This window comes from Lemur catta, chromosome 4 (assembly GCF_020740605.2).
Source record: "Lemur catta isolate mLemCat1 chromosome 4, mLemCat1.pri, whole genome shotgun sequence".
NCBI lineage: Eukaryota > Metazoa > Chordata > Mammalia > Primates > Lemuridae > Lemur > Lemur catta.
In genome coordinates, this window is record NC_059131.1 from 75378688 (window position 1) to 75397332 (window position 18645).

Genomic DNA, 18645 nt, shown 5'->3' on the forward strand with positions numbered 1-18645 from the left:
CCTGAAAATACAGTTAAAAGTATACCCAAAGTACAAAATTGGCAAAATAAATACCAGGACAATTCTTGGGTTGCAAATTCAACATTGGTTAACAATGATGATGTGACTTATAGCTTTTGAGATATATATTATTATATAATGTAACCTTAAAAAATATTCCCTTAAGGATTCTGTCCTTTTGGATCAAGATGGTGAGAAATTTGCAAGAGTGAGGGGGACCACTCGCTTGGTCGTGCATGATGTGTCCATAGAGGATGCGGGCTATTACACCTGTGCCATGGTGTTTACCCACGGAGGCCGGCAATACAACATCACTAGGAGTGTTGAGCTACGCGTCAGGAGTAAGTACTTTCCATCGAGGTATCTTTCCATCCTAGTTCAGTAACAAGCATGCAAAGAACAAATGCAGGTCCACACAGAATTCCTTGAAAGTCTTTTAAAGAAGGGTAAAGGGAAACAGATATGTCAACTTTCCTAAAGCATCAGCCGAATAAGACATTCGTGTGACATTTTGAAAGGTATAAATTAGAGTATTGTTATTAGAAAACATGAATGAATTGGGCAGTTGATAGTGTTCCAAGACCGAAGGTGAAACATACTACTAGAGAGGGCCAAACAGTGGTTTCTTTGGAAGTTCCCTTTGTAAAGTCCACTGTGGTAGGTTTGAATTTATGGGGTCAGCGATCACAACATGGTTGCTGTAACTTTATGTGTAATTCTAGGATACGAGGATTTTATCAGATTTTTCAACCAGAAGGCTATGCATTGGAGTACCCAGTGGAAAGCATCCGTTTTGTTTTTTTTTTTTCATTCCAAAGGTGTGTCTAGTTTCCCTTGATACTGGGATGTCAAATAGAGTTCTCATTGATTAAAATGAATTATACTTGAAAATAAGGTTGTGAACATGGTGGCTAGTATTTCACATTTGTTCAGTATTTACACCACACCTCCTGCCTGCCAGACACAGAGGTAGCTGCAAGGGGTGTGAAAGTGTGTAAGTCCTGGTCTCTGCCCTCAAGAGTGAGCCACAACTTTTAATTTTATATACTGAATACCTAACACAATTGGAGTCTTCTAAGGGGATTTCAGAAAGCTTTGGGAATGTATTAAGGGTACATAATTGGCCTATGAGGGGAAACTTTTTTCTCACAGAGAATCCAGAGATTCACTTTTACCATGTTTTTCCATGAACCGAAGTGTTTAGAATATGTTTCCTTTACAGTTCTGTGAGGATTCATGCATATCAACTCCTTGTTCCCAGACAGGGTGGTTGACTGAGCCATCCTGTGCCTTTTGATGGGCACTATCCTGTTCGTGCAACACTGCACAGGGACACTAGGGGGCAGCCACCCTACACATCATCCTTGATGCCATGCTCCTGCATCTCGGTGGCTCGAAAAGGGTGGTCCTGGACCAGCAGCAGCAGTGTCCTTTCCAAGCCCACGTAGACCTAATTGGGCATGGGGGCAGGGGCTACGACCTACGTTTCACAAGCCCCCCCAGGTGATGCCGGTGCACCCTCAAGTTTGAGAAGCACTGAGGCTCCAGTCCTGGAGGCCTGTCTCTCTAGAATGCCCCAGCTCCCCAGGGCCGCGATGTGACTCTGAGGGCGGAGAAGGCTTCTGGCCATGGTCGGGAAGACGCTGCTCCTCCGGCTGAGCTGCTGTGCTGCCTCACACTCATGCATGGTAGGATTTCAAAATGCTTTTTAGCGGAAGAAGTGAGGATGATGAGGACAGTTGTGCAATTTGGACAATTATGTACCCTTAATATGTTCCCAAAGCTCTCTGAAACCCCCTTAAAAGACTCCAATTGTGTTAGACATTCAGTATATAAAATATCCCTGCACGCACTCCAGGTATCCTTTTTTGCTCACTTCAGGTGCCCAGTTTTTTTCCAAACTGGTTCTAATCCCTTGAAGACTTTCCTCTACCTCCCAAAGATTTTTTCTCTTCAATTAAGAGGACAATAGTGGCCAAGGCTGGGTTACTGTGTTTACCACCCATCGTGGGATTAGCCTTACAAATGAGTAGTGCTGGGGCCCCTGTGCCTTTTCTTAAAGAAGTGAATCTTCAGTGTCTTGGGGCAGGACTTGGGAGAGGTGGAGGAGATATTTTTAGGACAAGTAGAGCTTTGGGTAAAGCCTATCCTATGGACAAAACATGACCATTAAGATTCTGTTCAGGAAGCCTGGGAGGGGAATGGTTAATTGTTTATCACAGAGCAAAGAGCAGAGACCGTCTGTCAGTGGAATGTGTGTTTAACCGTGGCCTCTTCCAGTAATCTCTCTGCTGGGAAAGGTTGGCCAAAGATGCTCAATTTTGTGGAGAGCCTATTTCCTTTGCCAGACAAAGGCTGATTCTCACAATGACCGCCGGCTGGAAAGGATAACTTAGCTAATTAGCCAAACAATGGAACTTGAACCTCAGCTGTAAATGAGGGCTTTCCTAATGTAATCTCTTTTCCTTACATCTTTCCCAGAAAGAAAAGAAGAGACCATTCCTGTGATTATTTCTCCTCTCAAGACCATATCAGCTTCTCTGGGTAAGGTCTGCAAACACTGTGCAACCCACACGCCTGCAGGGGTGCCTGACATCCCGACAAGGGGGGGCTTGGGACTCTTGCCTGCCAACTGTACCTGGCCCTAGGGGTGCAGTGTGCCTGGGTGGAGGCCTTAGAATCCCAGTGTCTGAGGCTGGAAGAACAAAGGCGAAGGAACATGTCCCTTTGTCCAAGGTTGTTAGAAACAGCATTCTTTGAAAACAGGTGTACTTTGCTTTGTAAAAACCCTACCAACCAAAATCTAAACGTGAAAATCTGAACATGGTGGCAGTAGTTATTAACTGTATGAGAGGATTAACAACAGCAGGAATCCCTTCCATAGTCAGCACCTTTCCTATATTTAAGATAATTCACTTGTCTGAATCTCAGCATCTCTCTAAGACCCCATTTGTGAAGTGGGGCTGGCAGTGGTCAGAGGCAGTTTCTTGTTGCCAGAATAGTTGATCAGTCTGTTGAGTGGTGTGGTGCAAAAGACCACGGGGTTCTCCCCTTTTCACCCCAGATGGCGCAGTCCATCCCAGCCAGCACACAACTGCTGGATGGTCTACACTTGTGGCCAGTGAGGGCATGTATGGGGCTGTGTTAATAGCCTTTTGATGCCAACTGTGTATGTGTTTGGGGGGAGGATTGACATTTATTGAGCATCTACTCTGTCCAATTCAATTCCAACACTGATCCTGCAGGAAAATTTTATTTCTCCCACTATCCAGAAGGAAAAGCCACCTAGGGGGTCATGGTGGCTCAGCAAAGTCTAAAAAGCCACCCTCAGGGGCAGGCTGGGGTTCAGACTCCAGTCTGTGCGCCTGTGAAGCCTGCAGCCTTTTGTGTGTTTATTTCTATATAATGTTTTTTTTTGTATTCCTTTCTTTATTTTATTTTATTTTTTTTATTTCTATATAATGGTTTTGAAGGTCTGATGCTCATTTATGAAATCCTGGCTGCAGAGTCTTTTTATTAACAAAAAAAAATTATTTGCTTTTTACTTCTGCTTGGTGTTGGGTTTAAATTTTGAGTTTTCGTTGGAGGCCATAGAGGAGGTGGGCTTTTGTGCAGACGCTGGGACTACTGGCTGGCACCTAAGTTGCAGCCCACATGGCCGCCTTGGCTCTAGGAACAGCCACCTGGAAACCCCGGGCAGTGGGGACACCGGCTGTGCTGGTGTTGACTGGGGTCCCAGTGCCCCGGTCCTCGGTGCTTCCCAGCTGAGTGGAGCCCAGTCCCCAGTCAGTTGCTCTAAATGCACTAGGTGGGTGGTGGTGTCACATGACACTGATTTCATGGGCTGCTACAGCAGAGGGGGACTCTTTGAGGTCATAAGGGGTGGCATAAGACGGGGAAAAGCTGGCATTCTAAGCCCTAGTGGGGCCAGGGACATTAAAAGACACCCCACAAGGAGCCATATCACCCATGAGGAAGAAATGAGTGGGAAGGATTTCTTCTTTTTTTCCCCTCTCTTCCTCTTTGGTGACTTAAAAAGAAAAATAACTTCCCACAACTGAGGTGGAGGGATCTAGTACCATCACATCACATGACCGCAGAGCCATCCATAGGAAATACGGAGGCTTCTTCCAGGGTCAATCCTCAATGAGCACCGTCCGCGGGTGAAGAGTTCCCAGGGTAAATGTCAGAGCTGAGACCAGCAATGGGCAAAGAGAAAGAATCCACTTATTGCTCTGGGTTTTTTGAGGTAACTGAAGTTGTGGAGGAAGCAGCCCTTGAATTCAGAGTGCCCCGTAGGGGCTGAATGGCCTTGGAGAAGCCGTTCAACTTCATGTGCCATGTGCTGCATGGTTGCAGCCTGCCATGAAGACCAGCTGAAGGCACTGGAGGTACTTGGTAAATGAATGCTAAAGCTCTATGTGAACAGAATCGCTGGAAGAATCTCAGTTTCCTTCTAAGAAAAGAACTGGCCAGTGAGGGGTGTTTGAGAAGACGGGGAGGGGTCCACTGTTTGGGTTTGCTCACGGATGAGAGATGCTGGGTTCTGAGGGCTGACGTGCTGTGTCTTGCCGCGCACAGGGTCAAGACTGATAATCCCGTGTAAGGTGTTTCTGGGAGCCAGCACACCCTTAACCACGATGCTGTGGTGGAAGGCCAACGACACCCACATAGAGAGTGCCTACCAGGGAGGCCGTGTGACCGAGGGACCGCGCCAGTAAGTGGGCCAGGGTTTTCTCTTGTGAGACTTTCATAGGCTTCACTCTTTCTGTTGAAGACAATATCATATCTGACTTATTGATATGACACACAGACCACATTAAAAGTAACTTTTTATTCTAAGCTGTTGGCTTTTTAGAATTTTAAAAATTGAGTTTTGCTAAAAATTATCTTAAGAATCAAATTTTATATGAGGTGACCAGCTGGTAGTGATGTTGCATTTGGTAGGTTTTTAAACATTTATTTCTTGATTTTTGCAGGATTTAAAAAATGTTTTGGAGTTATTATAATAAATTTCCATTCCCCACTCTGAAAACTGACTGTTAAATGTTTTTATAAACCCTTAAAAAGACTCTGAGACCTGGCTGCAGTGTCTGCAGGCACTTCTTCTGTTCCTCAGGGCTGCCACAGTCTCTAAGGAAGGTTAATAATAAAAGGCAGAAAGAATTCAGTTCTCATAAGCAGTCATCTCTAGAAATGTTTTCTTACTCTGAAACTGGAACAATCAGACCTTGTAAATGGAAACCATTCAACATTTCAAATTATAAAGTATTTTTTAAATTACAGTTTTGATACTTGACTTAGCCTGAACTTTTGCTTGCCAAATTTCTGTGTTCTTTGGAATGACTTGTCAAAAAGGTCTTTCTGGGTATAATTTAGTGGATAAAAACTATGTGTGGTGAGCATAATCGTGTGCTTGCAAGTCCTTGTTGTGAAAGACTTGGCTGTAACTAAATGCCCTATGTCAGCTTACTCATACTATCCATTTACTTAAAGGAGCCTATTTTTCCCCCGTAAATAAAACAAAAATAGTCCTAGTGGATCCACTCAATGATGTTTTTATTCATACTAATAGGTAGTAGAGAAGTGGCTTTGGCTCCTCTAAGATTATACATGGTGGCTATTCCAGCTAGAGTGGCTCCCCTGCCCTCTGATCTGGACTTGAGTTTCCAGAGTGAGTCAGCTGTAGGGAAAAGGAGAAGAGACACCACTGGGGGTTGGAGTCCTAGAAACTCCCTGCGCTTCAATATGTGAACAATTCATTGGTGAAAGAGTCAAGTTTCCCCAAATTAGATGTTTCTGTTCCCACTACTGGTTCTTTGTTCATCAAGGGTCTGAAAAAACAAACTTTTCCATTATCCAAACCCAACTGGCTCCTGTAAGTTCTCATTCTAACAAGTGTCCTGTTGCAGTGACCAGCATCTTCAGTGACACTTCAGGCCTCAGGAACAGGCCTATGGACTGTCCCAAATAAGTAACAAATATGGTGGCAAGTGCTCCTAACTTTATAAAACCTGAAATCGATTTAAGTGCAATGGATGCTTCTAACTGAGAAAGTTTGGGTGTCTATGTGGTAAAAGACAAGCTTGCATTTGACACATCATGTTTACTTGAATGTTTTCTAATTCAGGGAATATTCTGAAAACAATGAGAACTACATTGAAGTGCCACTGATTTTTGATCCAGTCACAAGAGAGGATTTGAACACGGATTTCCAATGTGTTGTCCTTAATAACTGGAGTTTTCAGACACTACGCACCACAGTCAAAGAAGGTATGTGTTTAGGGGAAGCCAAAAGGGGAAAACGATAAGTTGACTCTTCCATAGATCCTAGACAAAGCTACTTGTTCTCTGCATGATTCCTTAGGAAGTCCTTTGTGCTGCTTGCCAGTGGGGTGCTGAAAGAAAATCTCCCATTTTTTAAGATTTTTTTTTTCAGTAGGGTGGAGGGTAGACTTTGGGAGATTATACTCAAATGAAAGAGTTAAGTGGCAAGCTGATTTTTGGAAAACAGATAAAATGGTTCTGCAATAAATTTTTAAATATCCCGTGTTCTCATGAGGTTCTGCCTTTGGTCACCAGGATCAGCTGCCCTCACATGACCTCTGGAGGAGGGTGGATTGTTCTTTACCCTGAAGTTGAGAAACTTCATCCTCCAAGAGCTGGGACTGGGAGACACCCAGGGTTCAGGATAGCTTTAAGGTCAAAGTCACTAGACAATAGGAAATAAGTACAAGACGATAGTCAAACCAACCCAGTGCCCATTTAAGGACATTTATAAAAGAAGAAAACAAAAACCCATGTTGTCATTTTTGACCAAATTGATTTCATGTCAATGTTTAATTGTTGAGCAGAAAGGGAGGTGCAGTTCATGTAGTCTCTGTTGACAGCCTGAGAAAATCACGGCAGGCAAACCACAGCAGCTCCCAGCTGGATTCTCAGCAATGCCCCTGGACAGTCTTGCAGCAATCCAGTAAACACAAAGTGCTCCACGTTTGGCCGGGGAGGCCATTGCAGACATACTATAAATTGGAAAGCTGGTGACTTGGTCAAGCCTCGGGTGAAGGACGGGCACCCAACACTACTTTTCTCCAGCTGTGCTCTGAGTGACCCCAGCATCACAGTCACCTGAGCCACCAGTTAAAAATACAGATCCCTGGACTCACCCCAGATCCACCCAGTCAAATTCTCCTGGAGAGGCCCAAGCCTGCTGCTTACAAAACTCCTTTCATGTTGAAGTTTGAGAACTGGGGCATATATGCAAAGGGTGGTGTTTCAGATCATTTCCAGGCGTGCAGGCTTGGAGAGACACTGTGGCTGTACACATTTGGAAATAGGGGATCCCACAACAAGCAGAATCCACCCTCTGGGAGTCAGATTAGTGAGCCAAGGGAACTTGTGGTTTGTCTGGTCCTGACGCTGTAAACCTTTAAAATTTTCCAAAGCATGAGCCCTGTCCCTACATGTCCTTCACTGGGCTGGCCACGACTGATCCCAGAGAACACTTTCGCAGGACTGAGGGGTGTATTCCAGTGGCTGCTCAGAAAATTACAGCTTCACTTATTTCTAATCCTTGTGAATTTTAAGGTGTAAGAATCCTCTGGAGAAATAGCCTGAGAGTGTGTTGATTCTTGGATGACCAAACAGACTGCGGCAAATAATAGCTTAAACATGTAGACTTCTGGCCACATCGACAACGTGCCCAATAACACTCTGTTCTCAGATTTACTTTTTAACTTTTTATTTATAGTCTCTTCCTCTATTTCCGTAACACAGAGATACCAAGGGACAGAATATAAAATAGCTGGATCCAAGCAATAATCTTGGCACCTAAAGCTCCTTTATTCAAAGTTTGTTTTCCTTTGCTACTTTCTTTAATCCTCATGACAGCCATGCTTATTGGAAAAGGGCAGATTGTTCCCTGGCCATGTCACAGTTGGTTAATTCAGACGTAAACAGGCAGCATATTAAACGCGCATTGTCCTGCCGGCGGAACCAAGTTAGCTCCTTGGCACCTGCCCCCTTACTCTGTCATGTTTCTTTCTAACAGATTTGTCCTACCTTGCTTGTTTGTCTAATGCCACAGACGTCATTCTCAAATATCTTTGATCTTGGTGTAAGGGAGGTACTTTCTGGAAATCAATGCACATTTATCAAGAAAAACAAACTCCAATTCCTTTCTTCTCTGTACACCTGCACTACCCTGTCCTATTTTGCACGGAGAGCATGTTCAACCCCTGACCTTCCTCTGTTCCTCCCACAGCCACCTCCACGTTCTCCTGGGGGATTGCGCTGGCTCCCCTTTTGCTGGTCTTCTTGGTTTTGGGGGGAATATGGATGCACAGACGATGCAGACACAGAACTGGAAAAGCATATGGTCTAACCGCGCTGAAGACTGGCTGTCAAGACTTCCAATCCTATCCCACGTAAAATAAACAGAATGAAATAATTCAAACACAAACCACGTACGTTCTTTCTTATGGAGGTGGCTGTGCCTTTTTGAGAGACTCTGTTCTTTTCCTCAGTTGTTTAGCAAAGCTGCTGTGTTTATGGTGAGTTTGTAGTAAAGAGCTAAAGTTCTGTTTTTTTCTGAATATCAGTGACAGGAGTGAATGTGCCTGTGAGTGGGTGTGAGTAGCTCTCTGCTACTTGTGACCTATTTAACAGAATGAGGTGCTCTTAGGCCTGAATAAGAGTGGAAAACATTTACATAAGTTTTGAAATTCATTCATTCATTCAACAAAAATGCATTAAAAGTCTATTTTGGCCTGGCTTTATGGGAGGTGTTGTGGATACAGAGATGGTTAAGACACAGTTTGCCTTTCAGGAAAATGGAATTTCATGTTGAGGCTGGAGAGGGTGATTTAGAAATGGAAACTGGAAGAATCAGCAAGGATTGGCGAACTTTTTTGGAGAGGGAAATCCAGAACATAGCAATTAAAGTAGAGTCGGCTGTCAGAGAAATACACATGTTGAAACTTACTAGTGAACTGAGAAATAGCCCCAAATTCATAACAACACTTCTGAAAATAAAAAGAAGGAAGAGCATTGAGATAATGGTATATAAATTGGAAAAATATCACCAAGGCCGTTTTGGTATCATACACCAAAAAAAAAAAAAAAAAAAAAAAAAAAATCCAGATAGCTAAATGGGCTTAATTAAAGAAAAATCAAATTGCAGGAAAATCATCATGTCTCACTCCTTTGCCTATTCAGATCTCTGGTCAAATGTGACCTTCCCAGAGGCCTTTCTCAAATAGCACCTCCTTGCATCCCTTCTGTGCCCTCACCCTTTTTGTGTCGTTAGAGCTCTTATCACCACCAGACCCTACATTATATATTGGCTTGTTTGTTTTCTATCTGTGGTCCTACCCAAATGAACATCCGTGAGGGCAGAGAGACTATTTTCATCCCCGATGTATCTCCAGGACTGCAGATCAGGCATTTAATAGATATTTATAGAATAGATGAAAGAGTAGGGTGAACTCCCCCTTGTTCACTACCAATAGAAGAATTGCCAGAGTAAATATGGACAGGCTTAATTATGTTATAATTTCAGTACAATAAAATAATAAAAGCAAGATTTAAAAGAAATTATGTCAAACAAGTTCAAGGAATTAATAACTATAACAAATAGAGTTGTTCAAAGTTTAAGAAAGGTATCTTCTATAGCCAAATACCCTAAATTGGGTCGTTTTTAAACAACACAAGTTTATTTCTCACAGTTCTAGAGGCTGAGAAGTCCAAGATCCAGGTGCTGGCAGATTTGGTGTCTGGTGAGGGCCCATTTCCTAGTTCATAGATGGCTGCCCTCATGACTTAATCACCTCTGAAGGGCACCACCTCCCAATACCATTATATTGGGGGTTTGAGTTTCAACATATGAATTTTGGGAGGACACAAGCATTTAGTGTATAGCAGCATCATTGCCCCAATAGATGGAAGAACATGAGTAGGGAATTTGCAGAAGAGACACACATAAAGGAACACATGGGAAAATGATAGTTTCAGTAATAACCAGAGATATAAATTAAAGCAACTTTAAGCTGCCAATATACACTCACAGACTATGGAGTGTTAAGAAGTGAGATCAAAGTTGTTACAAAACAGTCACTTTCACACCCTGTAATTCCATTTATAATTTGGTGCTGGAAAGTTAAAAGGCAATATGAACCAAGTCAGTGGGGCACTGGGTTCCCAGCTTGCTCATTCTTGCAGGGGCCAAGTGTGTGCATTTCTTCCCAACTCTTTTAGTGGTGTCGTGTTGGCAGCTTAAAATCGGCCCTTGTTGGAGTATTTACACCATAGAAATTGGCAATTGCCACGAATCATCACTCCCCTCCCCAAAACATGACAACAAGGTCAGAGAGATACTCATTGATGCTACTCCTGGAAATTTATCTTAGGAAGTAATTCAATGAAAGAAAATCATTACATATATGAAATAATCGAGTGAAACATTACCCTGATGATGAAACATTATGCATCGATTGCCAATTATAATGATCAAGATTGTAAGACTTACATATTTGCAATGCTAAGGGAAAATTATAAGTTGTTTAGTACAATTTTTATGGTTACAACAGTATTAAAATTTGTTTGCATCTAGACAAGGAGAAAAGTTAAAACCAAAGACTTTGAAGGCAGATTTTCTGGGTTTAAGTTCAAGCACTGCCACGTGGTGCCTCTGTGATCTTGGGCAAGTCCTTTAATCACATAGCACATCAAATTTCTCATCTGATAAGTGGGGATAATAACATTAACTTTTTTTTTTTTTTTTGAGGCAGAGTCCCGCTCTGTCACCCTGGCTAGAGTGCTGTGGCATCAGCCTAGCTCACAGCAACCTCAAACTCCTGGGCTCAAGCGATCCTCCTGCCTCAGCCCCCTGAGTAGCGGGAACTACAGGCATGTGCCACCATGCCCGGCTAATTTTTTCTATATATTTTTAGTTGTCCAGCTAATTTCTTTCTATTTTTTTAGTAAAGACGGGGTCTCGCTCTTGCTCAAGCTGGGCTCGAACTCCTGAGCTCAAACGATCCACCCGCCTCAGCCTCCCAAGTGCTAGGATTACAGGTGTGAGCCACCGCGCCTGGCCAACATTAACTTTTAACTATATTTTTTATTTCTATTTTACTTTATTTTCTTTTTCAACTATAGCAACTATTTAAAAATCAAAAACATAGGAGAAATAGACCGAAATAAAACTGGTTGTATTTAGGCCAAGCATTGATAACCTACAGCCTGTGGGCTAAATGCAGTCTGCCCTCTGCTTCTGTAGATAGTTTGTTACTATGCAGCCCCGTAGGCATGATAATTAAGATGGCTACGTTTTTAAGAAAGAGTCATTATCCTTCTAAGAGACATACTAAATTATTTATGGGTGATATCTGACATTTGCTTCAAAATTATCCAGTGCTGGGTGGGAGAACATGAAATAAGATCAGCCCTATGTGGATAATTTGTTTGTTTACAGACTGTCCTTGGCTGCGTTTGCTCATTGAAGACAGAATTGAGTAGTTGAGACAGCAAAGCCTAAAATATTTACTATCTAATCCTTTACACAAAAGGTTTGCCGACCTCTGGCTTAGACCAAGGAGATCTGGGGGCAGTTTTTGACCCTCACTTTTATATTTTCCTATTCTCATCTCTTCTGCTCTTCTCCTATTTTCTGAGCACCCAAGGAGGGAGAAGTAAAAAGGGCAGGCAGAGGCCCATGAGCACCTAGTCAGGATTTGCCCCGTGAAAGGAGAGGAAGCGAGGTTTGAGCTGGCAGGCTTAGGTGAGGATGCTGCACATGCGGCTCTGGGTGCTTCTGCCTTTTCTTGGCCTTCAGCCTTGGGAGCTGTGAGGCTTTCTTCCTCCAGCTTCTCCCGGGCTTCGCCAGCGCTCTTTGGAGCTCCCCACCTTCAGATCCTTGCAGCTTCAGTGATGACCCAGAAAAACCGCTGACTGTAGCCAGAAGAGAATCACCTACGGCTTTTTAGACTCCACCTTGACTGCACAGGTTACGCACTTCCTCCCCTCCACGATTTCAGAAGTGTGGGTCATGCTGTACAAGGTGACTGGGGAATTCTGAGTGCTGGATCTATGCTGATATTAAGGAATAAGCATGATAATTAAGATGGCTACGTTTTTAAGAAAGAGTCATTATCCTTCTAAGAGACATACTAAATTATTTATGGGTGATATCTAACATTTGCTTCAAAATTATCCAGCGCTGGGTGGGAGAACATGAAATAAGATCAGCCCTATGTGGATAATTGCTGATGCTGGTGATGGCTGCACTGGGTTTCCCTGTAGTATTCTCTCTACTTTTGCATATAATTGAAAGTGTCCATAATAAAGGGTGAAATGCAATGTAGAAACAACCCAAATGCCCACTAGACCGGAGAGTGGGTACATAAACTGTGGTGAAATAGCACAGTGGATCTTATCAGTGATGAAAGGAACTATACAATAAATAAATAATATGTGACAATATGGATAAATCTTAGAAATATATTATTGAGTAAATAAGTCATTTTGTAGCATGATGTCCTTGTATATAAAATAAAAAGCAACTAAAACTAAACATGCTCTCTTTCATGTGAGCATATATATACACACACATCTGTAGTTAAAACACAGTTTTGTTGTACATGTGCTCTTAAATATAAATGTATGTGTGTGTGTGTGTTGTGTATGTGTGTGTGTGTGGACAGTGATTATGTCAGGTGGCAGGTGGGGGACAAGGGGTGGCATAGGTTAGAAGGATGTAAGTTTCATTAAATTCTAGATCTCACATTGGGTGTAGGATTATTTTTGTCTAATTAATTATCAAACAAACAGGTTAAGAAACAGGCTATTCAAGGACCGATGAAGAATATGTGTCTTGAATCAAGGATCGTGACTAACCCAATTCTGTGAGCCTCAATCCTAATTACACACATACACAAACAGACAAATGAAACAAGGTAGTTTCTTTTCTTAATTTGGCTGATCTTATCTATCTTATGTTGATTTTATTGTTTTCATGTTCTGAAGGTGATTTCTTTCTCCCCCCACCCTATAAAATCTGGGGGGAGAGGGTGATAGTCTTTGGAAACCTTGCACTTCTATGCACTGCCCATAGGAAAAACACAAACCTTACATGGTAAAATACCACTTCCCCAAGAACTTACCGAGGATGACAGCAGACAGCAATAATAAGCACCAAAAATAATTTAGGCTCTAAAACATAAATTTGATGTCTCAAGTATTTTAAATGCTTATGGGAATACCTAGGGGCTCTTCTAAAGGGAGGATGGGACGGACACTTCCTGTAAGTTCCTAGGGCAGGAGCATTCTTGCTGGCTGATGTGTTCCCAGCACCTAGCACAGCAGACACAGCATTTAGGTGTCTGCTGAACGCATAGATAAAGCGTGTGTTTCTTGGGTTTTCCCAGCCTGTGTGAGCAAGTGGATGCCATCAGTGGGTCTCAGCTGTTTCCCTGCTCCTGCCTCTATTCTCAAACCTTCCTTGATTTTGGCCATGACCTCCTGCCAATAGCTCGCTTGGACACACAAAAGCACTTCATGTTTTTGTGGCTGTTTTCCTGTCCTTTCGGTCCTCACTTATTGGCTTCTGCGATTCATGCCACCCATCAGGGCTACTCATTACTGCCGTTGTGCTCCAACAAATCACTGTCACTCCATAGAGGGCACTGCCTGGGGCTGTCCAGTGGACAAGCCATCCAGCTGCCACCCTGGGCTGCAGCCTCTGCTGGCTTTGGTGCCTGGAGCCTCCCTGTGCATCCCCAGAAGCTCCCCCCTCTGTGGCCCCTGTGGCCAGCCAGACCCCAAAGCAGTGGTGGAGGACATAACCCCTCCCCCTCAGGGATCCCCCACTAGTGTGTCCTCCCCCTCTCTGGCACGCTTGCAAAACCCACTTCCTCATTCTTCTTTAGGCAAAACAGAGCAAAACAAAGCCTCCTGCAGAGAAACTCCCAGAACCTGCTGCCACTGGCTCTTCAGAAATGGCCCAGCCTGCAGTGACCAAGGCCACTGGGGCCAGGAGCTATTCAGCCACTCCCAGGACCAGGGGGTGAGAAAGCTCAAGATGAAGAAGAGTGGGAGAAAAAAAAGGAAGGACAAAGGAGGGGAAGCCAATATTCTTGTGCAAGGTTTTACATATTTTGCTCAAGCAAATCCTCAAAAAAATTTACCAGGCAAGTATTGTAACTCACATTTTAGAGATAAGGAAACCGAGGCTTGCCCAGTTTAAATATTACATCCAAAGAGTGTGGCTTAGATGTGCAGCAACAGTGGGCTGCCTAATACCAAACCCCAGGACGCGACAGCTGGAGAACAGCTGGCCCCAAGTGGTCTGTGTCAAGGTTAAAGCCGGGAACAAAGCAAATATTTGCTTTCCTGGTGGCAGTGTGGCTGCCACGAAGAGGGAAGAAGAGCTGAGCCGAGTTCATCCTGTTTCTCCCCCAAACCCACCAGAAGACACACCTGGGACCTGTCAGAGACCAGAGTGACTCTGACAAGGACCCCTCCAGAGGGAAAGAAGCATCAGAAATGGGATGCAAGTGTCTCTGTCGGCTGCAATATTTCTCAGTTTTTATTCTGTCAGCCTGTGGGACCCTGCAGCCAGCCTGTGGCCCGTCCGGCACTGCTGTCCGCAGGGGTGACGGCGAGCAGCCTGGCAGAGTGTCCCGCCGCCCTCTCTGAGGCTGCTCTCCCGGTAGGTACAGCTGCGATCTCCTGGGCCTGCTGGGGGTTCAGGGGCCATGTGGATTTAGCCCTCAGAAAGCTCAGAAATGGTGAAGAATAGTCTGTGAATTAAATTTGTTTCAAAATCATGCTGTGTCCAAGGCTGACAACTCACTTGTTGTATTTTATTATTTGCCAATAATAAAATGTAGGTTTTACCATTCAGGTGTGGCGAGGCCAACAGATGAGGAGACAGCAGCCATTGAAAAGATGGAATTATACCCACGGATCCCAATGGGATTATACCACGCCACACCCCAGGGGCTGGGAGGGCACCCGGGGAAGCATCAGCGGAGGCAGAGGGAGTGAGGGCACGATGCGGGCAAGAGCCTTTGCGGTGGTTTCTGTGGGAGGGAATGAGCGAGGCAGGGCAGGCTTGAATGATTTCCGTGGGCTCTGGGGTGCAGGTGCAGGTGGATGGTGACCTTAAGTGTGAGCCTTCCATACAACAGGTGGTTAGTGCGTCCGCTCTCGATTGGTTGGTTTGCATTTGAAAGGTATGCTCAAGGGGCAGGCAAGTCCTTTCCTATCTCTAGGAATCCGCTAAACCTGGGAGGGGCTGTCCCCAGGTCAGCAAGGCCCCAGGTGTCACAGCGTCAGAAACTCACTGCTAATACAATTCCATCCAGCCCTGTCTACCGCAGCTTGCCAGAAGTTCTGCATGAAGTTAAATGACCAAAAGTAAAGAGCCAACAAAATAAATATGCTCCCAGTTTTATTTTATTTTTTGTTGCAAGAATATCAAATATCCTTTAGGAAGCACAGTAAAGCAACCACCATAAAACCTTGCAAGCATTAGCAGCAACAGTTAGTGTTGCATGGAAATGTAGCCTTGGCAATACCCAAAAAGGAAGTGTACCAAACCTCAACCATTTTGAAAGTAGAGTCTGCGTTTCTCCCTCACAGTTCCTTCTTTCTCAGTCCCAGCAAGAAGGCTGCTCTGTCCAGAGAGCTGACTGCAGTCGGGGCTGTCTTCTGCCTTCTGCAGAGAACGGTGTGGCTCCCTAGGCTTTGGACATTGACCTGGCCTCTCATGTGTCCCCTTTAAAAAGTGTTCTGGGTGTTTAAGTGTCCTGGATTAGCACAGCTCTGATTGCCTGCACTGAATTTTAAAATAAGCCATTCCCTGGCCCCTGGAACTGATTTCCCAGGCAAATGTTGCTTCCAGAACCTGTACTGAGTGTCGGCAGTGACCACAGCAGAGCCTGGGGGTATCTGAAGACAAAGGGGAGATGACGCCAGTGGAGCTGCTGGCGTTCTGCCTGTGGACGTCAGTCCAGCAGCACCAGGGTCCATCTGTTGAGTGAAGATCAGGGTGGCCCAGTAGCCAACATTCCACAGCCGTCCGCGTGATTCTCACGCAGGCTTGAAGTCGGAGCACCACTGCTGTCTATGGTTAGTCGAGAATCCATGACCTGGGAAGGTAGCTCTCTTTGGCCAGTTACTGCAGCAGGAATTTGACAGCACCACCTTTATCACATCTGGAGGAAGTTCCACCTGTGCGTCTTGTCACAGCATTTGGGACCCTGGACTTTCTTGAATAATGTGTAAATCTTCAGGGGTATCCACCCAGTCTGCCAGGCTCCTGGCCTTCTGGGGAGCCTTTCTCCCCCATCCGGCATACTCAGAACTTCTCACTGTGCTTTCCCCCTACCCATTCCTGCCCCCATTCCTTGCCAAGCTTGCAACTTGGCCTCTGTCTGGTGACAGAGCTTCCCCACTTAGCTGTCAGTAGGTCAACAGGGACCACGGCCTCCTGCTGCTGAACTTTCTAGGCCTCTGCACCTTTTGCAAGGGAAAAGTCCCTTCCTTGGCCTCGCTCCAGCTGCAAAAGCACACTCAGCAGATCACTCACACTGCCTGTGCCTCTGGGTCCTGGGGTGGGGGAGGACAGCTGTCTCGCCATGTGCTCTTTAGTGTGTATTTTTTTCCCTAGCTTTTGAATGTTCAAGATGCTGTGTAGTGTTTCTCCCGCATATGTATTTTTCTGAAGTGGGGGGATATGCCTCGGGTGAATGCATGACAGCGAACAGGAGGTTCTCAGCCTCGGCTGCAGACTGGGGTCTTCTAGGGAGATGGCTGTCCGGACCCTGCCCCAGGGGTTCTGCTGTAAGTGTCTGGGCTCCGGAGTCTCAGCAGCTCTGCAGTGGGTTCTAATGAGCCGCATGGGCTGAACCCCTGGTCTAACTTCTTGCTTCTAGCACCTGTGTGTTGGTACTCAGGGGCCTTTGCTTTCTGTACCAGAAATTCCTTCCTTCCTTCCTTTATTCATTGACGTATCCTAGCACACTCCTCTAGATCTTGTCTCATGTGGGTCTTCCCATTGGGAGCTGTAAAATCAGTGGGCCTGCTGGAAGCACCCTGTCCGTCTTCTCGCTCCCTTGAATTGGGTAATCCCACTATGCACTATCAGTTCAACAGCTTCCCAGGCTAGACGCTGTACCATTGTCCTGGTGGTTCTCCTTTTCTGTGCTTCCTCTTTGCGTTGTCTTCCTTTATTTTTGTCCTACTTACACAGAGTTTTCAGCCAAGTTCCTTCAATAAACGACTCTTGCAACCCCATCTAACAAAAACTGCGTCACATCAAAACTCACCCAGCAACTCTCAGTATTCTAAGCGCATGTTAAGATTCCTAGTTTGTGGACAAGCCACGTGAATTTAAGATGTGTCCCTCCCTATGTGTGGCTCTCCTTGGCCTGAGAGGAGACAGAATCTTGGGCAGGTGACCTGGCTCTGCCGACTCAGGCCCAGGACTGACAATGCAGCACAGGAACTCAGTGGCCTTGCAGTTTAATTGCAGCACTGTTGTGTTAAGAAGGCTTAATCCTGTTTCATCCAGCTTTGCCTGGAATCACACCATGCCCACCTGTGGCCAAGGTAGTTCCAGGTCAGCTGCAGCAGTCTGCATCCCAAAGCCCATGTCTTTGCCTTCGTCACCCCATGTCCTGGCTCCCTGCTCAAGCTCTATCCTATTTCAAACAGCCTTGAGATGAAACCATATGCTTATCCACAAACCGACCATCCCTGAGCTGCAGTGGCCACCAAGGGAAGGTTCCAGGGGGCAGAGCACAATACAGACTGCAAGCTGCCCACCATCCAGTGTGAAACAGCCCCACAGCCACATGGCCCCATGTAGGCTGCCACAAGTCACCAAGGAAAGGGTCACCAGGGCCACCTTGGCTTGGAGCCACGCCACAGGCCACATCAGATGTTTTCATCACTCCATGTGTGTTTCCCCCACAAATTCCACTCCTTATCACTCCCATTTTCCCCAGCCGAGTTCTGAATAATTCAGAGAAAGGACAAAAGAGTAGGCAGAAGGGTTGTGGAGTGTTCCCTGTATTACTGCAAGCCGACATTGGAGGGTGTGCTGTAGGCATGTGGCAAAGAGCTTCCTGATGGTGCACACCAGCGCTGGGCACACTCCCACGCCCAGTCCCAGGACATGCGGGGTCCTGCAGCCTCCCCACGTGGGCTCCGGCCCTGGGGAATTCAGGGCATGGAGAAGCCCAGCAGCTGCTTGGTTTCTGCCTGTGGCCTGGCCCACAAGGGCCACAGCAGGAGCCTGGGACTGAGCCATGCACATGTGGCTCCTTTCGGAAACTCACATTGAGATCCTGAATGTCTCCTCCTTCAAGAGTCCGGAGTGTCCACATAGAAGGAAACATCAGGAGCAGGAACCAGCTGTTACTTCCTAAAAAACCAAATAATTCTTGGTTATTTCTAGCAACTGTACTACAACTTTTACTGTTGTTGTTGTTTCTGTTCAGTTCTTCAGAAGGCAGTTGGCTGGGCTATCTCCTTGGAGGCCAGGCCCCAACGGGAGGATCACAGTCTTTTGAAGGCTGCTGTCCCAGCCCTCATTTTGTGATGTGGCTCATCCTATGGCTACCACAGGACATTTGTCCT

At 45.3% G+C, this 18645-nt stretch overlaps 1 protein-coding gene across 2 annotated transcripts in view; it reads left to right on the forward strand.

The window, feature by feature from the left end:
• Nucleotides 1-8461, forward strand: part of IL1R2 (interleukin 1 receptor type 2) — a 31495-nt gene extending 23034 nt beyond the window's left edge. For both annotated transcript variants that reach the window (XM_045550307.1, XM_045550308.1), the window contains exons 5-9: nt 167-341; nt 2482-2544; nt 4582-4717; nt 6131-6273; nt 8264-8461. In XM_045550307.1, coding sequence (XP_045406263.1) covers nt 167-341; nt 2482-2544; nt 4582-4717; nt 6131-6273; nt 8264-8430 — 684 coding nt within the window. In that variant the 3' untranslated portion in view covers nt 8431-8461. The remainder of the gene's footprint in view (nt 1-166; nt 342-2481; nt 2545-4581; nt 4718-6130; nt 6274-8263) is intronic.
• Nucleotides 8462-18645: the final 10184 nt, after the last annotated feature.